This window comes from Micropterus dolomieu, linkage group LG09 (assembly GCF_021292245.1).
Source record: "Micropterus dolomieu isolate WLL.071019.BEF.003 ecotype Adirondacks linkage group LG09, ASM2129224v1, whole genome shotgun sequence".
Taxonomy (NCBI): Eukaryota; Metazoa; Chordata; class Actinopteri; order Centrarchiformes; family Centrarchidae; genus Micropterus; species Micropterus dolomieu.
The window spans coordinates 30,365,488-30,386,811 of NC_060158.1; the positions used below are offsets into that span (position 1 = coordinate 30,365,488).

Below are 21,324 nucleotides of genomic sequence, written 5' to 3' on the forward strand. Positions count from 1 at the left end.
CCAGCGCCTGTGTGTGTGTGTGTGTGTGTGTGTGTGTGTGTGTGTGTGTGTGTGTATATATATATATATATATACATACATACATACACATATATATCTATATATCTATATCTATATATATATATATATATATATATATTTATATCTATCTATATCTATATCTATATATATATATATACATACATATATACATACACACACACACACACATATATATACTTTGATATATATATACCACGATTGAGCATTACTCTTAGTTACCTGTTAGCCAGCAGCTGAGACATGGTGCCTGAAGGTGACGTGAGCGTAATGGAAAGGTCACCGCGACGACAATGAGCGATGGTAACACGGACGATGACATGCTCCACATAAACAACGTGCTGCTGGGGCTTGCTAGAGCAGCCCCCACTCTCATACACAGATGTCAGCACCGAGCCTGGATGAATAGTTCTGTCATGAGACGGCGAGAATAAAAACACACAGTGAGCTGCAGAGATGAGAGAGGAGGCAGAAAACAAGAAGAACAACAGAGAGTTACAAGGAAAGCAGCACTAAAGAAAATGACACCCATTAAAGTGTGTGAGAAGCAGAGTGAGAGAAATCCATGCATGAGAACTGAGACAGAAATAGATAACGTGCGATAAAAAAGGGGAGGAATCAGAGGGAAGCCCTGACTCAAAGCGGAGATCTCTTGCAGTGTGGTTGGTGTGATACCTGCTCAGCTGGATGGGAGTCTCCTCCACACACTCATGCTGTGAGGGGACTTGTTTCCAACGCTCAGCCTCCTTCACCATGCTCTCAGCATCCAGCAGGCCAAAGCCATACAGGTGGCTCACTGACACACATACATACCACATTATCAGGGGCATAAAAGGCGATGTAGCTTATTAAAGACATCACACTCTCCTGGGACTTTGTAGGCGTTTATTACTGTCTGCTCACAGTATCTCATTAGTTTGTATGCTCACTGTTTGATAGTTTCCCTAAAAAGAGCTGAGAGAACATTTACCAAATTATGCTTATAAAGCTTAACTTATCTTCTTTATTATACTTTTTGGGTGGGTTGCATTTAAACTATATTATGTAATTATCTATTTTCTCTAAACTACTATCAAAAAAATACTGAAATAAAAAAACAAAAACTGGAATTACAAAGTTTACAGAAGTCCAATGGGCATACCTGTGTATCCGGCTCCATTAACGTGCCAGTCAGGAGCAATAAGATGATGAGCTTTTGATGTTCGGACAATAATGTGCTGTACATCCCTCCAGATGAGCAAAGGGCTGAGAAAAGGTCAATCAGAGAAAAAAATCATGTTCTCATCACCTGATGCTGCTTGTATGGATTTTACGTGTGGGGGAGGTGCTTACTTGGCGTCCAAAGTAAGAGCGATGACACCTGCTGCCATTGAGGAGGAGAGTGAGCTCTCTGGTTTAGATCGGCTACAACTCTTCTGTGGACCCAGCGTTACCTGTCAAGGACACCGACACAGTATGTACACACTGAATGTACAAGATTTTTACATAAATGTGATTTGTCAGGTATCAACAGACTTTCCTGTCCATACACAGTTTCTAAATAAATGTTCCAGAAAATAATAAGTAATAAATCACATATTGATATAATATACAAAATTAGACATACCACGACCCATATCGCCCTCTCCAACGTAGTATACAGTGTGCCAGCTGGACATTAGCACACCATCTGGCACAATACCATTCGCCTTCCTTTTTTATTACATTTTGATTATTATATCACACACTACGGTCCTCGTAAACTAGGAGACTGCACACATCTGATCTGTTTCAAAACACCAAAATTAAACTGACACTTGTTTTAAGTCTCATGTAAAAGATAGCTCACTAAGAGAGAAACCAAGTGGTTTATTAAACTAATTGGCCAAGCATAAATCAAGGTAATGGGTTTTGAAAGTACTGTACGAGATAGAAAAGTATTGCCATGCAGGCCTATACATGACTTTGTTGTTGGCATGTTGTCAGGCATGCAAACAAAGAGGTTCTGCTGAAAGAGAGCAAATGTGAACCCCTGAGCAGCTCTCAGTATTCATCTAATTTAGTCAATTGAGCTGCCCAACTCACCCATGACCTCTGCAAATTACATGAAATGAGAGTGGTGGAGAGAGTTTTTTTACCTGGCAAATTTTCAGTTTGAACTCGCCGTTCCAGTTTATTCATAAAACATTTAAAATACTTGTACAATCGTATAAGACATTAAGGACATATGTGAGGTAAATGCTACACACCGATTCAGATCAAAACATTGCCTACTTAAATAAATGTGTTACTTTTTCATTTATATTGTTGCCTTGCACTGAGAGTACACATAATTACATACTGTATAATTTCAGTTTTTCTTCCCTGGTGGGTTGCCATGCAAAACACATAAATTACTGCCAATCAATCAGGCAAAAAATGTAGAAGTAGGTAATTATTCCATAGGAGGATATCTCCTCCAACATTAAGAAGCTTGTTATTTGGCCATACTGTCTACACTACTATGCTACTGTAGGCCTCCTGAGTCTTTGGCTTTCAGGATGTTTCTACTGTATAGTCAAACTAGCTGTAACTGTTGACTGTCTTTTATTCCATCTCTTAATGGCTTTTATTCCATATGAGGTTATAGGCCCTACAAGCCTGTAGGGTCTAACCAATTTCACTTTTTCTCGTGTCTTGTTAATTAAAAAAGTTATTGTTCTACCAGAAAGAAAGTTCATAGGCAGAATGTCTGTGGGGTATTTGCTTGATTGACAGGTGTCTCGCACTATCAAACTCAACTGCAGAAGTGGTCGCTTGCTCGCCCCCAACGCTTTTTGGCTTTAAGCAGCTGGCAAGACGGTGGAGATTGTTCAATCCAATTACAAACATCCCTTAAAGTTTAACCAAAAGTTACAAACATCATTATGTAAAATTATGTAAAAGTGATTTTAATTTTTTTTATTTTATTATCAAAAAGCGAGAAGAAACATCTTTGAAAATATAGAATAAATGTTCCTCCAGCGTCCAAGCCTCTGGTAGGGTGGCTGTTATGAAGGCAACAATATGAATATCAAAACACTACACATAACTCAGTCATTCCGTAATCTCTGTTTAACTCTGCAGGAAAAGCAAAGGGAGCTTAACTAATAGTTCACTGTCTATTTTCCTTATAATTACCACTAAATTACATATTTATCTCCAGGAAATGTCTTGAAAATTCTTAGGAAACTATTCAGCAATGAAGGACCCGTGAAATAATTTGTTATCAGACAAAACGAAAACATAAAAAATAAACATCTTTACCTTTAGTAATATAAATGTAGATAATTTTGAAGTTGGGATGATGGCCTCAAGTGACAAAATGTTTTTTTTGTTATACAATAAAGAAGCAATGTGCAGTTTGTGCTTGTAGATGGTCGATGAGAAGGGGCTGTGTCATTTGATCATACACACCTTCATTTAGAAGAACACAGAACTCAGCACTAAAATGCTTCCCTTACCTATACAGAGTCATCTCAGCACATCATGACCTATGTATTTATTTTGGTAGTTAACCATACTGAAGCTGTTCCTTCTGTTACTCACAGCCTCTACTCACCATTTCCTGATTCTCCCCACCGGTGTAAGCTGTCGCAAGTGTGGAGGAGCACTGCTCCAGGTAATCTGGCTTGCTTCCATGCTGAGAGCAGCTGCTGATAGAGATGGTGTAGATACTATTGCTGTAACCATCACAGGAACAGTGGTCACCTCTTCGCCCTCCGTTCCCTGATGCCCAGACAAAAATAGAGCCCCTCCCATGCCGGCCCTGAGATTAATTGGGAGAGCAGAGGAGATTAATTTATTAATGATTATTTACACATCAATAAGGAAAAAAAAGATAAGCTCTTGAAGTAGATAAACAGCCGCAGGTAGGACATAGGCATAAACAAACAAACAGCAAGCATTTCTCTTCCTTTTTTACACACAAACTTTCTCTGTCTTTCTTTCTCTCACTGTTTTGATGCCACTCTGTAAAGCAAGACGAGCCAGAAGCCCGGGTCCCCCTAAAGTGGCCCCGTCATCTTCTGGCCCCCAGCTAGCGGAGTAGATGTCAATATACTGTGGTCTGAAGCTCAGTGATTGGGCTTCCACAATGTCTGTCACATCTCCATCCAGCATACGGATGCCTACAAATAAAGGGGGCAGAATGTTTAAATCCATAATATACAAAAATTTGACCTCCAGATGTCCTTTGGCAATGTAGTTTCATACCAATACATAGACTCACCGCCTATCCGTGCATGGAAAGAAACCCCGACCGTGCACTGAGAGTTATTTGCAGCCGCAGCAACCATCCCTGCGCACTGAGTCCCATGGCTTTGGAGAAAGGAGGAGAACATCAGAACATGAGGTTAGATGCATATGCATGAGGAGTAGATGGGCTATTTCCGTTACATCAAACCAGTGAGAAGACAGAATTCAGACTGGGGAAATTGCATATCCATATATGCATGTAATTACTGAAAAATGGAAAGAAAAGCATGCATTAATTAACGTTAGAGTCATGATGGGGAAAGGAAACAGCAAAACAGGTGCAAATTAGAAATTGAGAAGTACTCACTAGTTAGAAGCATTGTTGGAATAGTTTGGAGAGGGATCTTGGTCTTGTCCGTTCACATCATAACTGGCGAGAGGATCCTAAATCAGATGGATAGTAAGTAGCAGCACATAATAAGATGCCAGCGGCTATCTGTCTCTGTTTCATCAGACAAATCACAAAGAGCATTATTCACCAGTCCACTCGACAGTTAAGTGGACCAGACGTTTAATGTCCATTCCAATACTCTTGGCCGGCCATTTCAAACCTTTGGCCCAAGAGCTCTGCCTGCAATATCTGTCTCAGCTCTCCACTCTTACACTAAGAGCTCTGCCAAATTGCTTATGATTAATGTCCCCTTCCCGAGCACAGCGTCCCATCCCAGGGCACTTACATAATTTGGCTTCAGATCCGGATGCTCTCTCTCAATGCCATCATCTAGGACAGACACCACCACACCCTTCCCAGTATACCCTCTCCTCCAGGCCCCAGCAATGTTCATATGAGACTGGCAGCCTTTGGACTCATCACTGCAGAGCTGTGGAGCAAATAGTGGGACATCCAATTTAGCCCTTGGGAGTAAAGAATAAATCAGGGTCTATTTTGGGCTGTGTCTGTCTGGGTTTATGTGTCTGTGTTTCAGACTTGAGCTTAGTAAAGTGGAAAAAAATCAGACTCACAATGTACCACAGGCTGTTCCACATTGACTCATTATAGTGAAGCATCCGGGTGCTGCTGGACTGAGGTTGAGCAGTGGGAAGGTGTTTGATTTGACTAGCTCTGGAGTTCCTCTTTGCTCTTCTCTGGACCACCTGCTGTTGGAGCCATTCCACCTTGAAAAGAACACGCAGGGCACTTTTACAGATGTAGACATGTATATAGTGTTTTTAGCCAAACTAACGCCATGGCTTTAAGGGATGGAAATGTTCCGTCAGATAGATAGTCAGCCCGCTGCTTTGGTCCAGACTGATATATCTCAGCAACTATGGGATTTTGTGAAATGTCAGCAACTGCTGGACTGATAACCTTGAAATTTGGTACACACTTTCAAGATGAATTGTGATAACTTGGGTCACCCCTTAACTTTTTCATCTTGCACCATTATTAGGTCAAATTTTTTAATTAGTCCAAAACGTTGGTTTATGACCAGATACATGTGGAATTAACAACTTTCCCATAAGCTAGCATGGCTGCAGACTGTTATTTATAACAATTTTTGTGTGCATCTTATTTTCATAGTTTTGGTCATCATTTTTAAATCAGTTTTACCCAGAGCAGCTGCTGGCAGATGTTTTCAGCTGTAGCAAGCTAAACTAATGTCAGCACCATGAGTTGGTTAAAAAACGTAGACTCAGACTGACTATTTAATGTTGCAGCTGACTCGTTTTAAAACAAGAATCTTGAAAAAGGGATCTTAAATATGCCATTTATGACTTCTCCATACACGATTTCGCACCAAAAGATTAAGGCTAGCTGCATACATAGAACTAACGAGTATTTATAATAAGTTTGATGAGGATAATGTAAGATCTGACTGTTATTTTGTTTTAATAGAACCCTGTTTGACTTGTTTGGGGAGGGGTTTAGCAAAGGGCGGTTTAGATGGATATTTATAACAGGGTACAGTTTGGGTATATCGTTTGACTGCTCATCTTTCTTGCCCATTCTGACTTCTTTTTTGGGAATGTCACCATTTTCCCAGATCTCAGCAGTTGACACAAACCACAAAAATAAGATCCATCTTAGAATAAACCAGTTATCCTTTAAATGAGGTGTGTAATACTGGGCATTTTATTCCTCTTTGTTAATGACTCTTGGCAACTTAAGGTTGTGGTTGTATGTGTGTGCGTGTGTATGTGTGAGGCCATGATGTGAAGAGATGAGTGTGTATGTGAGGCCAGTACAAGAACATGTGTATGCTTATGTGTTAGTATCTGGAAGTAGGGTGGGGACATGCAGATCATTAATAACCCAGCAGTCTTCATATCCCATTACTATACCTTGGTCTCCTTGGCGACACCAACAGTCACGTCTTTGTTGGACACAGTGGACCGCTTGGCTGTCTCGTCGTGTTGAAAACTGTAATAACTCTTCAGGTCTCCAATCTGGTGAAACAGCCATCCAATCCTCTAAATTAATTTGTTTTCAGGTGAAGGTGTGTTCGCTCATCCCACTCTGTCGCTGTGCTAAACAGCTGTTAAATTATGAAACTGCCTTTGGTGTCTTTTATGAAGGCGGCTACCTTATACCTGTGATAGTTTTTCAGGCAACCTGAGCCACAAGACTTCAGCCACACTGCTGCTGCGTGTGTGTGTGTGTGTGTGTGCCTGCCTCTATATGTGCACATACTGTACGTTTGTGTGTGTCTGTAATGCCATGATGTAAACAGATTTTTTAATATATAAGAAGTGAGGCTCTAGGTAACTTATGTTTAATAAAAAAGTGTCTTAGGTTGGCCATTTTCTGTGACTGACAAGAATCATTTATGGCTTTATTTATTCCCCAATTTCTCTGTTGTGAAATTTGCTTTTGACTTCTGGCCTCAGTAATTAAAAGCAAAGTATCTTTTCAGTTTAAAAGGGTATTTCTGGTTCATATCACCTGTACTGAAACATGGAGCCAAGACCTGCAGCTTTCATTAAAGCACAGTGAATACAGGTGTTGAATTTTATGAGCCTTGCTCTGTTTTATTTATTTGCTTTATTATTTATTGATTTTATTTTTATTTGGTCATTCTGGGGTAGTACTGACATGTCTGGTCTGATTGATTTCTGTTTTCATTTCTCTCTGTACATATAGAAACACATTCTTTGTGACCTTGGTTAAAATGGCAATATAGTGCTAGATATTTGAGGTTTAACTGTTTGGATGATTAATGTTATATGCTGAAGGTTTTAATAATAAAAATGAAGGTAATAGGAGACTGTACCGTACTGTAGTTGTCTTTGAATGTGATGTGGTCTATTACTCAGGCCTTTTCACTCTGACCCTCTATGGGCCTCAATAAACACAAACAGTTACAGTCCGAGAAATTAAGCACTTTGACAACTGAGATAAAGACAAATGTTAGGTAGACTATAGTATGTCCTTGTCTGGTGCTTCTAATATAGGCTACACAGTATGTTAGATCACACCTACCTGACCCATGTTAGTAAATCCATATTTCTCTGCTATCCTGTTGACAGACTCGCGGTCAGCCCTTATTCTTATCGCCCAGTTGTTGGTGTAAATCGTTGCATGACAAAATTGGAGGAGAGTTCCCATCCACAACATGTAAAACCGCACCATCCCTACAGAGATAAAGAGGCTTCCTCTAATTAGACTGTGCAAAGGTGTTTCATGCGTTGTCCCAGCACCTTGTTCACCTGCGATAAACTTCTCTCATTGCGCAAAGTTTGGGTTTAAAATTGAAGTCCACTATCGCAAAGAATCATCAGATGTTCTGCAGAAACGGAAGGATCACTGCCGGCTGAAGCTGTCAAGAATTGACTCTCCTTCACTGGGAACAAGCTACTATCAAATTACTGCTTCAATATGGGTGCCAGGGATCAACTGTATTGTGTCCTTTACATGGATCAGACCAGTGGTTGCAGCTTTGTCTGTATGTTTCAGTTTAATTATATTGACCCTGCTAACTGTAAAAATATAGGCTATGTAAGATGGTTAACCGGCTTATAGATTAGCCTACTGCAAATTACAATAAACCTCAGGCTTCCTCAATTTAATATTTACGTAAAGATGGTAGAAACCCACGACGCACCGCGTGGTTTCCAGTGTTAGGTCATAAAATGAAATAAATAGGCAATAAGACGTTTTCTATAGGACCATCACATTACAGTTGATATGTTGCCAAAAAGAAATTACAAACACATGTACTACATATTTAGATGTAGGGCCTATCTTCATTATAACCAGTAGAGGTTTATTTCAAGAGTTTTACTTAAGTAGTGTTTTGAAGTACTCTATTTTATACTTCTATTCCAACACATTTTGGAGGGAAACATTGTTTGCACCACAACATTTAACAGCTGTAGTTGCATTCACTATTTACTTATTTTCATTTTAAAAAATTTGAAAACACAAGATGCTGTTAAAGATTAAACCAGTGATTTTCATCTTAATGCTTTTTACAAAAGAAGCCATGTATAGTGATGAGTCATACGACTTTTTAGGAGTTCCACCAAAAAGAGATTGTTTCATTTAAATAACTGAGGCGCAAAGAGGTCAAACTGTTTTAATGTTAGTGTTTCAGGCCCCCCGCTTTTTGTTTTATACTTATTTTCACTCATGTTAATCAGCTCACAACCTTCCAGAATTATCTTGTGATCCTTTAGAGGGGACCTGATATATTTAAAGTACAGTTTGGTGATAGTACTTCCACACACAGGATTGAGTGTAGCTTGGGCCTCAAACCCAAATAAGTTCAGAATACTCAATATTTGTGGAAACTGATTACCTAAAATCTATTCAGCTTTATGCAAATCTTGCATAAAGCTGAATAGACAAAGCAATTGACTGCTTGATCAGATAATTAACCAGCAACAATTTGTCTTTTTTGTTGAACATTCTCCATTTCCAGATTCTTAATGAGATTTTTTGGTGTTGAATCTCTTGAGCTAAATAAAATTTCTTTTTACTACTTTACTGTGTTTTGTGGAAAAAGTGACTTTGCATAATTTCATTCCATCAGTAGCCTTTACTTAAATATAAAAGGGAGCTTTAAATGTGGAGTTTCATGGAATCATAAGCAAATAAAGACTGTTTAAAATAAGAAGTTCCACACTACGCAAATTGTTAAGTTAGGTAGATGAGGTAATGGAACAATCAGAGTTTCTGCAGGTTTCACCTGGTCAAATTTAGGACTTTAAGACCATGATGAATGAAATTCAAGACCTATATCAGAACTTAGAAAAAGAAACACACAAAGGAAATGCAGTCACAAAATTACTTGCAGTAATGTATTCAAGTTAGGGTTGAGTGATGTCTACAAAATTGGCATTGGACGATAACAATGAAACACCGGGATGGACGATGACATTGATAAGCTACAATGACATTAACAAGTTGGCATGCGGTGGACCTGCTGAAATGAAAAATGGATCACTGGTAGACAAATCCAGGAAAAAAGGAAACAAAAAAAGTTGTGTCTTTTGGCAACTTTATAAAACTTAGCCTCCTGCTGTTGGATAAACTCAGGGGAGCAGTCAGGGAGACAAACTACACCCCAAAAGCTAAATAAGTCTACAGGGGTTGAATTCTAACCATTAGATCTGGGAAAATTAATTTTGTTAGTTTTGATGCTCTCCACAGTGATTTTATATTTATTGCGCAGCACCAAGCTGTTTTGAGCCACACCACCTTACAATGGCAGGAAAACACTGTTAACATGACCTCAGAATCATTACAGATATGACAGTTCATGTTTGCCTTTTGTGTCTTAATTTACTGCTTTATACATTTGTAGAAATTAACATGAGAACTACCTCCCTTCTGCATTATTACAAGCATTTCATTTGTACATCAAAATCCAGAATAATCTCATTAGCTTAAAAGGACTAACATTAGTTTGCATCCCTAATTTGTTTTAACATTACTAACCTCAGCTCCTCTGTAGTAACCACTGTCCTTTGTTTTTAAGTATCAAGATGTACAGTAGAGGACAGAGCGAGAAACCTGACAACTGCATTTCAATGAGCATTAGAGGTAGTGTTACATGGACGTTGGAAAATAAATACCCGTTTAAAATTATTTAAGACTTAGAACAGAAACTTCAGTGAATTTAAGACCTTAAATTTTGAGTGATTGTCCGAGTGACAGTGAATCTCAGGAGGAAAATATTCTGGCACTAAAAAAATATGGAGTCGGTGTGTCAGGTAATAAATGCTTCAGCTTCTCCAGAACAAAAGTCTGTTTCCGAACGGCTGGAGAAGTGAAACAGGTTAAACATCTCCCTTTCAGACTGGAAGCTGAGTAGGAAGCTAACAGAAAGTCTTTTAATTCAATTTATAGCAAGTAAATAGCTGTATTTTATTCCAGCCTACCAGCTGAGAGAAAAGTGGTGTTCAGCTCCGTCCTGAACACAGACTGAATCATCCATGGCGTACCATATTTGGGTCACACATAATGACTTGTCAATCACAAGGTAGCTCCGCCCTAAAGCCTCCCCTGCTTTCTGGTCATTTTCCTCTAAATGGTACTATAATTTACTAAATGATCATCATGCTGTTTTGAAGAAGACTAGCGACTGAGACAATAAACTCATTAGCAAAGTGTTTACTGAGGTAATAAATCAGCTGAGAAGTAGCCACATTTTCTCATAGACTTCTATACGATCAAGTGGAGTCGCCCCCTGCTGGCTGTTAGAGAGAATGCAGGTTTGAGGTTTCACTTTTCAAACCTGGAGGTTCCTGCTTGGTGAAGACACAGAGCTGCTTCCTGGTTTCACAAATCAGACACATTAAATATCAAATTTCCGTGTGGTTTTGAAACAGACCAATCAAAGAACGAGACGCAGATTCAGGAGCAGGTGGAGTTACATACTGAGGCTCTGCTGGAGGCGCTCTCCTCCTCGTTGGGCAGAGCCGCTCCTTTCCGTGAGCGAGGAGGAGGCCGGAGCCTTAAGGCGGATGTTGGGAGGCTTGGTCTGGGAGTCCTCGTACTCCTTCCAGGGCGAACAGGTCGCTGAACCAGTAGGAGGAGGAAGTGATATAACCACCGCAGTGATGTCACCCGTCAGTGTATGTGTACCTTATCTTGTGGACCTCGTCACAGCTGGCCTGAACGTGCTGCAGAGCCAAAGGATCGGGGTCTGAGTGAAGACTGGCAGAGACAGACTCAGCTAACAGTTATGAATCCCTCCTGAAGTGATCAGTAAGCCTGTGTGTACTGACAGCTGTTCTTTGTGTTGGGGCTGGTTGTTCTTTGCTAGGGATGCAGCGACTACTGATTTCACCATTAACCGTGCTTTAAAACGTCATGGTTAATTAATCATAAAGGCTCCGCTACACCAAGTGTTTCTGTGGCACGGAACGAAACTGTGGCAACTTGCACAAAACGAAAACAAAGTTACAGGAGCGGTGCACCAGCTTAAGTGTCGTATTTATTAGAGGCTACTGTTCAAAGGCTAAACTATGGCAGTGGGACCAAACTGAAGCTTTATTTCCAAAGAAATGGATGAAGTCGGCAGTGTGGGAGCGGGTACACCAAGTCTGACCAGGGCGTTACTGAAGAGGACGGATCACCAGTTAAAAAAACAAAAACTTGCCGTTAAAAAAGGTTCCTGCTAAAGGAGCGAATTCAACTTGATGAACCTGCGGGACCACCACCCAGCTTTGCAGGCCCAAGTAAAGTCAGGCCTACATTAACGTAGCAAGTTGGTAGGGAATTAAATATAAACGCGTCACTTACAATCAGTGCCGTAGCAGTGGGAGTCGAGCTTTCAGTGCAATGTCAACAAAGCAGCATGTAACCTTTCAGACCCACCGCAACAGCCCCGCTGTGCTATGAGGCCCATTATTTTCAATGGCTTGCACCGCGCAAGGGTGTTTTGTTGCTGCGTCGAGCAACGTGCACTGCACGCTGCAGTCAAAGTAGTTGAACGTTAGCACTGAGCAGCTTCCACGTAGTGCAAATCGCTTCTTTTCTGAAAGGGTTTTATAGAAGAGAGAATGCAGTCCTCTCAAGACCTTCAGTCACTAAACATTTACCTTACATCATGTTGTCTTCTCCTGTCGGTGTTGAGAAAATGTTGCCAGGTGTACAACACTAACTTACATCAGGAGCTTAGACCAATTAACTGCATTTCATATCATTTTCACTAAAACAGTTTATTCCCCTCCTTTATGACAACCCTGGTTAGTTAATATTCCTTATATAAATACTTACATATTATAGAAATTGTTAATGCAATTAATTAAAAATCAACTTATGTCATTATTGTTGTGAAATTAATTAATGCATAATAATCATGAAACTGATTTCTGACAATAATCATACCAAATTTGTAATCGTTGCATCCCTATTCTTGACCAGCTGGGCCTTGATGCGTTCTCTCAGCGTGTTGTCGTGATTGGACGCCCAGTGTCTCAGGATGCTGGTGCTGAACTGGTCCTCGGGGTGACAGGGACAACTCAGGAAAATCTTCACCATCTCCTCACTGGGCCTGGGACACAGAGACGGAGACGTTAACGGGGACCCAGGAGACTCTAAGATGAGTGTCCAGGTGTGTTCCTGTCATACTTCTCTCTGCAGAGCAGCAGCAGACAGGACAAGGCCTTGGTGTTCTAGGAACACAAAGACAAAAGGAGTCAGAGGACTGATCAGACTGGAGGACAGGGCTCCTTTCCTAGACACCACTCACCTTTAAATTTAAGGTACTGCAGGATGGGGATGCTGGTCTGCAGGGGGATGCTGTGGGCCAGGAACAGCTGCCAGGTGCTGTACTGCTCGAAGGTCTCCCAGTCTAGAGAATAAACTGGACACATGAAGAAGAAGATGTGAGGACTGGTGGAAGACGTGAGGACAGATGACCTCTGAGAGTCCTTCCTGAACATCACCAGGCTCCCCATCATCATGGGACACATCAGCTCCTGCAGCTGCAACACAGACCTGCTTACTGAACACAACCTGGATCAGAACCAGCAGAACCAGACTAAAGGTTCTGCAGAGGAGAGTCCTGATCAGCTGTTACCTGTGTGGAGTCTGACAGCTACGATCATGTTGAGCAGCTAAATGCTCCACAGCGTCTCATCTGGGAACTGAACCGAGACAGAAACATTCAGTCTGTGTAGATGGAGGGGGTGAGGTAGCGGAGCAGCCAGACGCTGCCCCCCCTCTAGCAGCGTGGCAGTGATGGTGGGATGAGGTTTCATGGAGTGATGCATCACCAGGATGGCTGGTTCTGACACACAGGAGGAGAAAAAAAAAAAAGAGGTTTGAAAATCTGCACCAAGGTTTCAAGTCGAGCTCGACTTCAGCGAACCTGATGGAGGTGAGCTCTGACAGGACGGACAGCCGGAGAGTCATGGAGGAAGCGATCATAGCTTATTAGCCGTCAGCATGCAGACCTGGTTTACACACACACACTTAGCACTAGGGATCATTAACTTTTGATACCCTTACCGAGACTGCTTAACGATCCGATTCTTTAACAATACCACTTGCAATACTTCATTATTTGGTGACTATTTGGTAAGACCAGACAGGCATGAGGTAGGCCTGCACGGTTTGAGGAAAATATTCAAGTTAACATTAGCTGTGCTAGTAAATAGTAGTCTGATTCTGGTCGGACCTTTAAACTAATGCAGTTACTGTTTGTACCAAACTCTATTTAATTTGGAGAACACACTCACACTCTGGCATTGGACGATGTCAACAATGAATCACTGGGATGGACGATGACATTGATAGGCTACACAATTAACAAGCTGGCATGTGTGCTGACGTGAAAAATGGATCACCGGTGGGGGAAAAAAAAAAAAAATTCTGTGTCTTTTCTACGACTTTATAAAACATAACCTACTGCTTATAGAGAAACTCAGGGGAGCAGACAGGCAGAGACAGAGGCGGGGAAAGCTGGTGTGTTTGCAGTGAGAGAACAGAAGTAAAGGTGTGTGTGAGTGAGTGCAGGGAGAAGTCGAGGCAGGTGCAAAGCAGGTACATTTAGAAATAAAAATAATGTCCATAGGGATTTAAACATGCTTTTGCAGGGTGTCAAATTGCAGGGTGTAAACATTTTCCAATAAAGAAATGTAAACAATTTCCAATAATTATGCAATTCTACATAATTTTGGAACACTGTTATTACGACATCTGTGAATAATAAGTAGAGTAAGATTTTGAATACACTAAAACCAAAAGCTAAATTTGCTAAATAAGTCTACATACAATAATGAGCATACTTATTGGTTGTGGAGCAGTGGATAAGACACATGCCTTTGGTGAGACAGACCTGCATTCAATTTCTACTGTGACACATCCATCACTGTGTCCCTGAGCAAGACACTTAACTCCTAGTTGTTCCAGAGGCGTGCCACCTTTAACATATATAGCAATTGTAAGTCACTTTGGATAAAAGCATGAGTTAAATGGCTAAATGTATTTATTATAATACACTCCACCTGGTTCACTTTACTGGCCCTACCGCCCTTTCAGCGCTAAGGTCTGCTGACTTTGCTTGGTGTGTAAGAGGCAGATGCTGCAGCATTACATTAAACTAAGTTAACTTACACCAAAACTTAAGAAGCAGAGATAAGACAACCAGTAATATTGTAGTTTATCAATACCAAAATTACAATCTTTAATAATTTAGACAAGGGGCTTTTTTAATATCAATCGCTAAAAGAAAAATAGTTTGTCAAGACCACCACCTATAGCGATGTTTCTGAGAAAAATCGCTAACAGAAAAATTACTGAGACAAGACTGTCAATTTTACATTTAAATTTGGTAATGTTAGACACTTTTTCTAAAACAACTTACATTTCAGGAACATACAAGCATTAACAAAGCAAGATTAATTTAACTAGCTAAGATGACAGCCAAACACACTTTTGAAAGGGCTGTGAAAGTAAATCAGTAAAGGTAACACTACTTACTACTAAATAGGCAGTTATTTATGCGACATTATTTTGCTATGTCCTTGTAGGACTACCCGCGAATTGTTCGGCATGGACATCTACAGTACATCAAGCTAAAGGTAGTTTGTTTAATGTTGCCAACTGATATATGGAAGACTCCAAATATTACAACAAAATGACTCTTCCACGATGACAATGTTAACATTACCTCTTGCCAACACGTCTAGTTTGACATTAACTAGTAAGTTAACTTAGCTTCTCAGTGGCACATTTAAGCTAACGTTAGCCATCAACTGGTCACCTTAGCCCTGTTTAAAGATAAAGTAAGCCAGCTGGAGTTTATGGTGAACATCAAGTTATTCTACAACTCGGCTCCTGTTAAAATACAAAACAATGGTTTAATAAGTAACAGAGAGTTACCAAGGTCCATAGAAGTTTGATACGCGACATCGACGGTCCTTTTACGTTCACACAGTGCCCGTTGCCGATGACGTCCGAACTTCGTACGTCACAAAGTTGTGCCACCAAATGATGGTGAAATATGAAGGGGATGATGAACTGAATATTGATTTAACTTTTTTTACAAGAAAAGAACAAATACATGTCTGCTCTAAAATTGGAACAATATCTGTAACAGTGGGAAGGGATCATATCTGAAAATTTTTACAGATGGTGCCAGGGAACCAGAGAGTGGGAGAGCAGGTTTTGGGGTGTATAAGTTATAGCTCAACTGGACCTTAGGATTAGCAGGAGAATTACAGACGGAAGTTCTGTCTTTACAACAGAGCTACTGGCAGTTCTTTGGGCTCTGTGGTGGATTGAGGACGTGAAAATAAGAGAAGCCTTAATCTGATCTGATTCTGCAGCTGCCCTGATGGCCTTGAAAGGCAGTAAAGCAAAAGCCCGTCCTGATATCATAAGTGAAATACTAGCATTGGTAGCAATGTTATGTTCTGCTGGGTCCCTGGACATGCTGGAGTTGAAGGAAATGAAGTAGCAGACTTTTTAGCAAAATCAAGCTTAAAGAAGTTAGAGACAGATATAAATATATCATTGGGAAGAGTGGAACTAAAAGAAAAAATTAAGCAAAGGATTGAGGGGGAATGGCACAGATTATGGGAAAATGAGACCAAGGGGAGACATTATTACTCGCAATCTCAGGTTAAAAGTTATGGATCCAGAAGAGATTCTGTTAAAATCTGTAGGTTAAGACTTGGGCATTGTGGGTTGAATCAGTTCTTATATGTCATTGGAAAGCATCCTAATGGGCTTTGTGAGTGTGTATATTTTACAAAGTTCGAGAGAACCCAGCTTTCTTTGCAGTGCTGTGAAAGTGTTTTTTCTTTTCTGTTATTTTAAACCGGAGGCAGTTTGTGGAGTCAATTTGCCACATTCCTGTCATTCTAACGTTAGTTAATGTTAGCAACCGTAAGGTATCACCAGTGGTTGAAACCTTTCCAGACAGTCGTCAATACTTAACACATAATTTTTCATCTGGGGCTGCTCCTTGTTACATGCGCTTTGTTCTGGTAAGTGAAAAAGTTCTGTTTTCAGGCGCAGTAATGTTAACAGAAAGTTAAGATAAATGATAAAATATTGTATTTTTTTTTAGAAAATCAGCATTCAATGATGTTCTTGTTGACCGGGCTAATGAGAAATATTTATATTGTTTGTTATATTTGCTCTGGCAGGATCAGAGTATTGAGTGGCACTACAGCTATCCAAGGTATGTTATCAATTTGCATATTTCTGCATCAATTGCTGGCTTGCTAATCAGACATACTGAGGATATAAAAAATATTACATTGCTAGAACTGGAGCCAGCAACATTTCACAGTGGATGACATTACAACATGAAAGTAGATATTTTAGCCCTGACTTGAGACGTAGGGGGGATATTATACTGTTTTAGAAAAGTGCATTTGTCCAGCTGTGACTGTGAGATTTTATAATGAATATGTATATTTAGCAATTTAAAATTCTCATAGATTTCTTTCAGAACTGATTGGCAGTGATCAAAAGCTGAGAAAACTGTAGATCTATTACAGCATTAAGTGTAAACATTTTTCACTGTAGACTCTGTTAAAGGCTGTTATAAACTTATGATGAGATGGTTGAATGACTCCTTTGTGGTTCTTAAACTATTTAGTACCTGACTGAAATTTGGTCTCAACCCTGTTCAGACCAAAAATGGCACTGTTGTGAAAAAACACAAGGGTTTGTGTTGGTGTGGGAATGTTGCTTCAGATAGAAGCTAAATGATGAAATATTATACAATTAGTCTATTTTAAAATATATTTGATTGGCTAACTCAATTCTCAGCCACATAATCTTTCATTTTGATGCAGCAAAACCTAAGTTAGGTTAAAGAAATTTGCAGGATGACCCTGCATTTTCTGTTCTTGTCAGTGTAGTGGTCCATGTTCATTTCTCAGGTAAAAACTATATTATTTTTGCCATATAGTCAGCCATCCTGCTTAAAACAAGTAATTGATGCATTATGTTTTTCTGTCAAGGCCCAAGTTGAAAGCCTTTAATCTGCATACATTTATGTGTTTGCAGGTGTTTGCTGAGTTCATCGCTTTGTTGAACCCATGTAACCAATTCTACTGCGAGCTTGAGAGATACACACCTCAACTGATTGCCCTGTACAGGCAGAAGGCCAAGAGAGCAGAGGCCCTGCAGAGATCCTCAGGATTTATGACCTTCAGGTGAGTTTAAGATTACCTTTGCCGTAGCAACAATGTTGATCACATAATGGTACAGATTGGGAATAGTGAAATTTGATTATGATATTGTTTACTTTCAATTGTTATTTCTCATTTGCATTTATTTTTGTAAGTTTTCTGGTACATGATCACTTTAAAAGGCATTTACAAGCTTATTTTTAAATTCTTCGGCTGCCCTGAACACATAACCCAAGACAGATAATCCTCAATTTCGCTCAGATTTATGTGCTGAGCATGACTTTTTATGTTTCTATCTGTCCAAGAGACCAACTCCATCCATGATCGGTTGCCATACGGTCTACTGACGGTTGCAGAGACACAAACAGAGAGAGATGTACTATAGGCCTCCTCCAAAAGCAGCTCACCTGCGGTTTTTACCACAGATTCGTGGGTGAAAAAGCTCAAAACGCGAGCTGTGTTTTTGGGCAGTAAAAAATACGGCTGACAATGAAAGTTGAAAGTGGACAGAGAGCAGCCTGTATGCATCTGTCGCTGTATGATACAGCAAGAGAAAAAGGGGCTGTGCAAGCCGGTGTGTGTGCAGCGTTGTGCGGGACAGAACCGTAGGTGCTTGTGTGAATCTCCACATCCCAAAATTGAAAACTGAATACCAACCCAATGAATGAATAGTCAAATATTTGGGTCCAGCCCTACTGCACTGCCATCAAATCTGTTCTATTGTCATGTTTAAGTTTATAGTTCTATTTCTCACCCATTGTTTGAGTCACTGTGTTTGTTTAAATTAGACTTGTCTTTTAGCAGTTGCAGCTGCATGGATTTGTTGTTATTGCTATCAATATTATTATTATTTTAGAATTACATTACGTTACACTTTATGGCTTGATGTGCTGTAAAAATATTTGTATAATAATAATTATTTTGATTGTCAATCTAGGAACAACACAAGGCACACATGAGATACCATCCGACCCTCTGTGGCCTCCCAGTGAACCTGCTAGCGGATGAGCGACGTCTTCAAAATTTAAGTACTCAGTGTGCTCACAGAAATGTCAATATCAACGACAAGTAATATGAAATGTAAATGTAATGTAATGAAATGTACTATGGAAAGCCAACTCATACCTCTTCCAGCAACTGACAGGTTTAAAGAGATGAAAGGATAGGTTTGTGTCTTTTAGTAGTTTTGTATCTCAAAACAATGCTAAAATATGATATGTACAGTGAAAAGTTTATTGTTGGCTATTAGCATCCCCTTCATAGACATGGCCAAATTGTTAGAAATTAGGGACAAATCCACTCTTCTCCTTTCATGAAAAAATGTTTTCCAAACCTCCCAAGACCTGGGCTTTGATTCTGTGTGTATTTATATTAGTAGCATTGTCTTTGAACAAAGCATACTTTAAGAAAGTAGAGTATGTGTACCCAATGTGTAACAAAGAAGAGACAGACATCAGAACATGGCTGGCAAGGCATGTGCCCACTAATGAGGACAATAGGTCTAAGTTGAGCAGAATGAAGTATATGGTGCATGGATCTCAAAACCTAAATTCTCCATGAGGACACAGGATTTTATTAGGCTAAGTTTAGTTGAAGCTAAATAAGGGTTAAGCAGTCTAGTTAAAAAATTAAATGGATATTGTTGTTAGGTCATTGTGTAGGTTTACTGTTGGCAGGATGTATCCCACTGCTGCAGCTCAGCAAGTAAACACACAAAGACTAACTTCTAAAAATACTTACGATATGTTTTTCAGACTGCTGAAGTCTCATAACAGTTTCTAATGAACTTTAGAATTTTGTCCTCACTCTCTTACAGTTAAATTAGATACAGAAAGCGTTATAGAGTCAGTATAGACAGAAGGAATCATAACAGCCACCAGTAACTCAACATTAACATTTTGGCATGTGAGTATTGTATCTAGACAGGCTTGGAAAAAATAAAAAATATGCTTTAAAGTGTGTGGGGGGCACCGATGAGCATGCAGTGCTAGCTGTCTTTTATAATAATCGTCATAATTGGATTGTTTGTATTTTGCAGTGCGAAGATGAACCAGACATTGCTGACACTCCTCACTGTGGTCACTGACACTGACACTCCTGGTGCGGTCTGCTTCAGCCTAAGTGAAAGGTGGCTGTGGATGGATTTGTCTGTTTCTCTGGGGGTGATGATGACACAGTGGATAAGACACATGCTTTTGGTGTGAGAGACCCGGGTTTAATTCCCCATTGTGGAATGTCCACCAATGTGTCCCTGAGCTGAACACTTTAGCCCTAGTTGCTCCAGAGGCGTGCGACCTCTGACATATATATAGCTATTGAAAGTATCTTTGAATAAAAGCGTCAGCTACATGGAAATGTTAATGTAACTCATGTACAAACTCCTGAAAGCACTTCTGAACTGGCAGTTCAGTCCATCTGTGACGAGGTCCACAAGATGAGGTATGCACACACTCACACACACACTGACGGGTGACATCACTGCGGCGGCTGATGATATCACTTCCTCCTCCTGCAGGCTCAGCAACCTGTTCGCCTGGGCTGAGTAGAATGAGGATTCCCAGACCAAGACTCCCAAGTCCCCGCTGTAAGGCTCTGGCCTCCTCGCCTTGCTCCCGGAAAGGAGCGGCTCTGGCCACCAACAACAAGGAGGAGAGCGCCTCCAGCAGCGCCTCAGTACGTAGCCCCACCTCCACCTCTGTGTGAGTACAACCTGAATCTGTGTCTTTTTCTTTGATTGGTCTGTTTCAAAACCACACGGAAATTTGATATTTAATGTGTCTGATTTGTGAAACCATGAAGCAGCTCTGTGTCTTCACCAAGCAGGAACCTCCAGGTTTGAAAAGTGAAGCCTCAAACCTGCATTCTCTCTAACAGCCAGCAGGGGGTGACTCCACTTGATCGTATAGAAGTCTATGAGAAAATGTGGCTACTTCTCAGCTGATTTATTACCTCAGTAAACACTTTGCTAATGAGTTTATTGTCTCAGTCGCTAGTCTTCTTCAACACAGCATGATGATCATTTAGTAAATTATAGTCCCATTTAGAGGAAAATGACCAGAAAGCAGGGGAGGCTTTAGGGCGGGGCTACCTTGTGATTGACAAGTCGCTATGTGTGACCCAAATATGGTACGCCATGGATGATTCAGTCTGTGTTCAGGAGGGAGCTGAACACCACTTTTCTCTCAGCTGGTAGGCTGGAATAAAATACAGCTATTTAGTTGCTATAAATTGAACTAAAAGACTTTCTGTTAGCTTCCTACTCAGCTTCCAGTTGAAGGGGAGATGTTTGCTAACCTTCTTTACTTCTCCAGCCGTTTGGGAACAGACTTTTGTTTGTCTGGAGAAGCTGAAGCATTTATTAACTGACACACTGACTCCATATTTTTTACTGCCAGAATAATTTCCTCCGGAGAGTCCAAGTCACTTTCTGTCACTCGGACAAACACTCTGAGACCTCCAGATTAAAGGAGCTGCTCTGACAACAGC

The 21,324-nt window shown here is 40.3% G+C and overlaps 1 protein-coding gene and 1 long non-coding RNA gene across 7 annotated transcripts; one reads left to right on the forward strand and one right to left on the reverse strand.

Moving 5' to 3' along the window:
* Positions 1-257: 257 nt before the first annotated feature.
* LOC123977200 (proprotein convertase subtilisin/kexin type 6-like) lies at positions 258-15,647 on the reverse strand. Of its 5 annotated transcripts, XM_046059759.1 has the most exons (16): positions 15,572-15,637; positions 13,266-13,475; positions 12,936-13,049; positions 12,815-12,858; positions 12,572-12,737; positions 6,577-6,681; positions 5,257-5,409; positions 4,971-5,114; positions 4,601-4,677; positions 4,268-4,356; positions 3,994-4,166; positions 3,599-3,805; positions 1,372-1,472; positions 1,181-1,284; positions 715-835; positions 258-450 (listed from the first exon to the last, which is right to left on the reverse strand). In XM_046059759.1, the coding sequence occupies exons 5-16, from the start codon at positions 12,722-12,724 to the stop codon at positions 258-260; spliced, it is 1,620 nt and encodes a 539-aa protein (XP_045915715.1). In that variant the 5' UTR covers positions 12,725-12,737; positions 12,815-12,858; positions 12,936-13,049; positions 13,266-13,475; positions 15,572-15,637. The 5 variants fall into 5 exon arrangements, with proteins under 5 accessions (XP_045915715.1, XP_045915717.1, XP_045915720.1 ...); XM_046059761.1 differs by lacking the exon at positions 13,266-13,475 and having other exon boundaries at positions 15,572-15,647; XM_046059764.1 differs by lacking the exons at positions 12,815-12,858; positions 13,266-13,475 and having other exon boundaries at positions 15,572-15,647.
* Positions 15,648-17,660: 2,013 nt separating this feature from the next.
* Positions 17,661-20,769, forward strand: LOC123976823. Of its 2 annotated transcripts, none has more exons than XR_006826433.1 (3): positions 17,661-17,862; positions 18,776-20,277; positions 20,354-20,769. It is a non-coding gene; the product is annotated as an uncharacterized LOC123976823 (long non-coding RNA). The 2 variants fall into 2 exon arrangements; XR_006826432.1 differs by having other exon boundaries at positions 18,776-19,743; positions 19,877-20,769.
* The last annotated feature ends 555 nt before the right edge of the window (positions 20,770-21,324 follow it).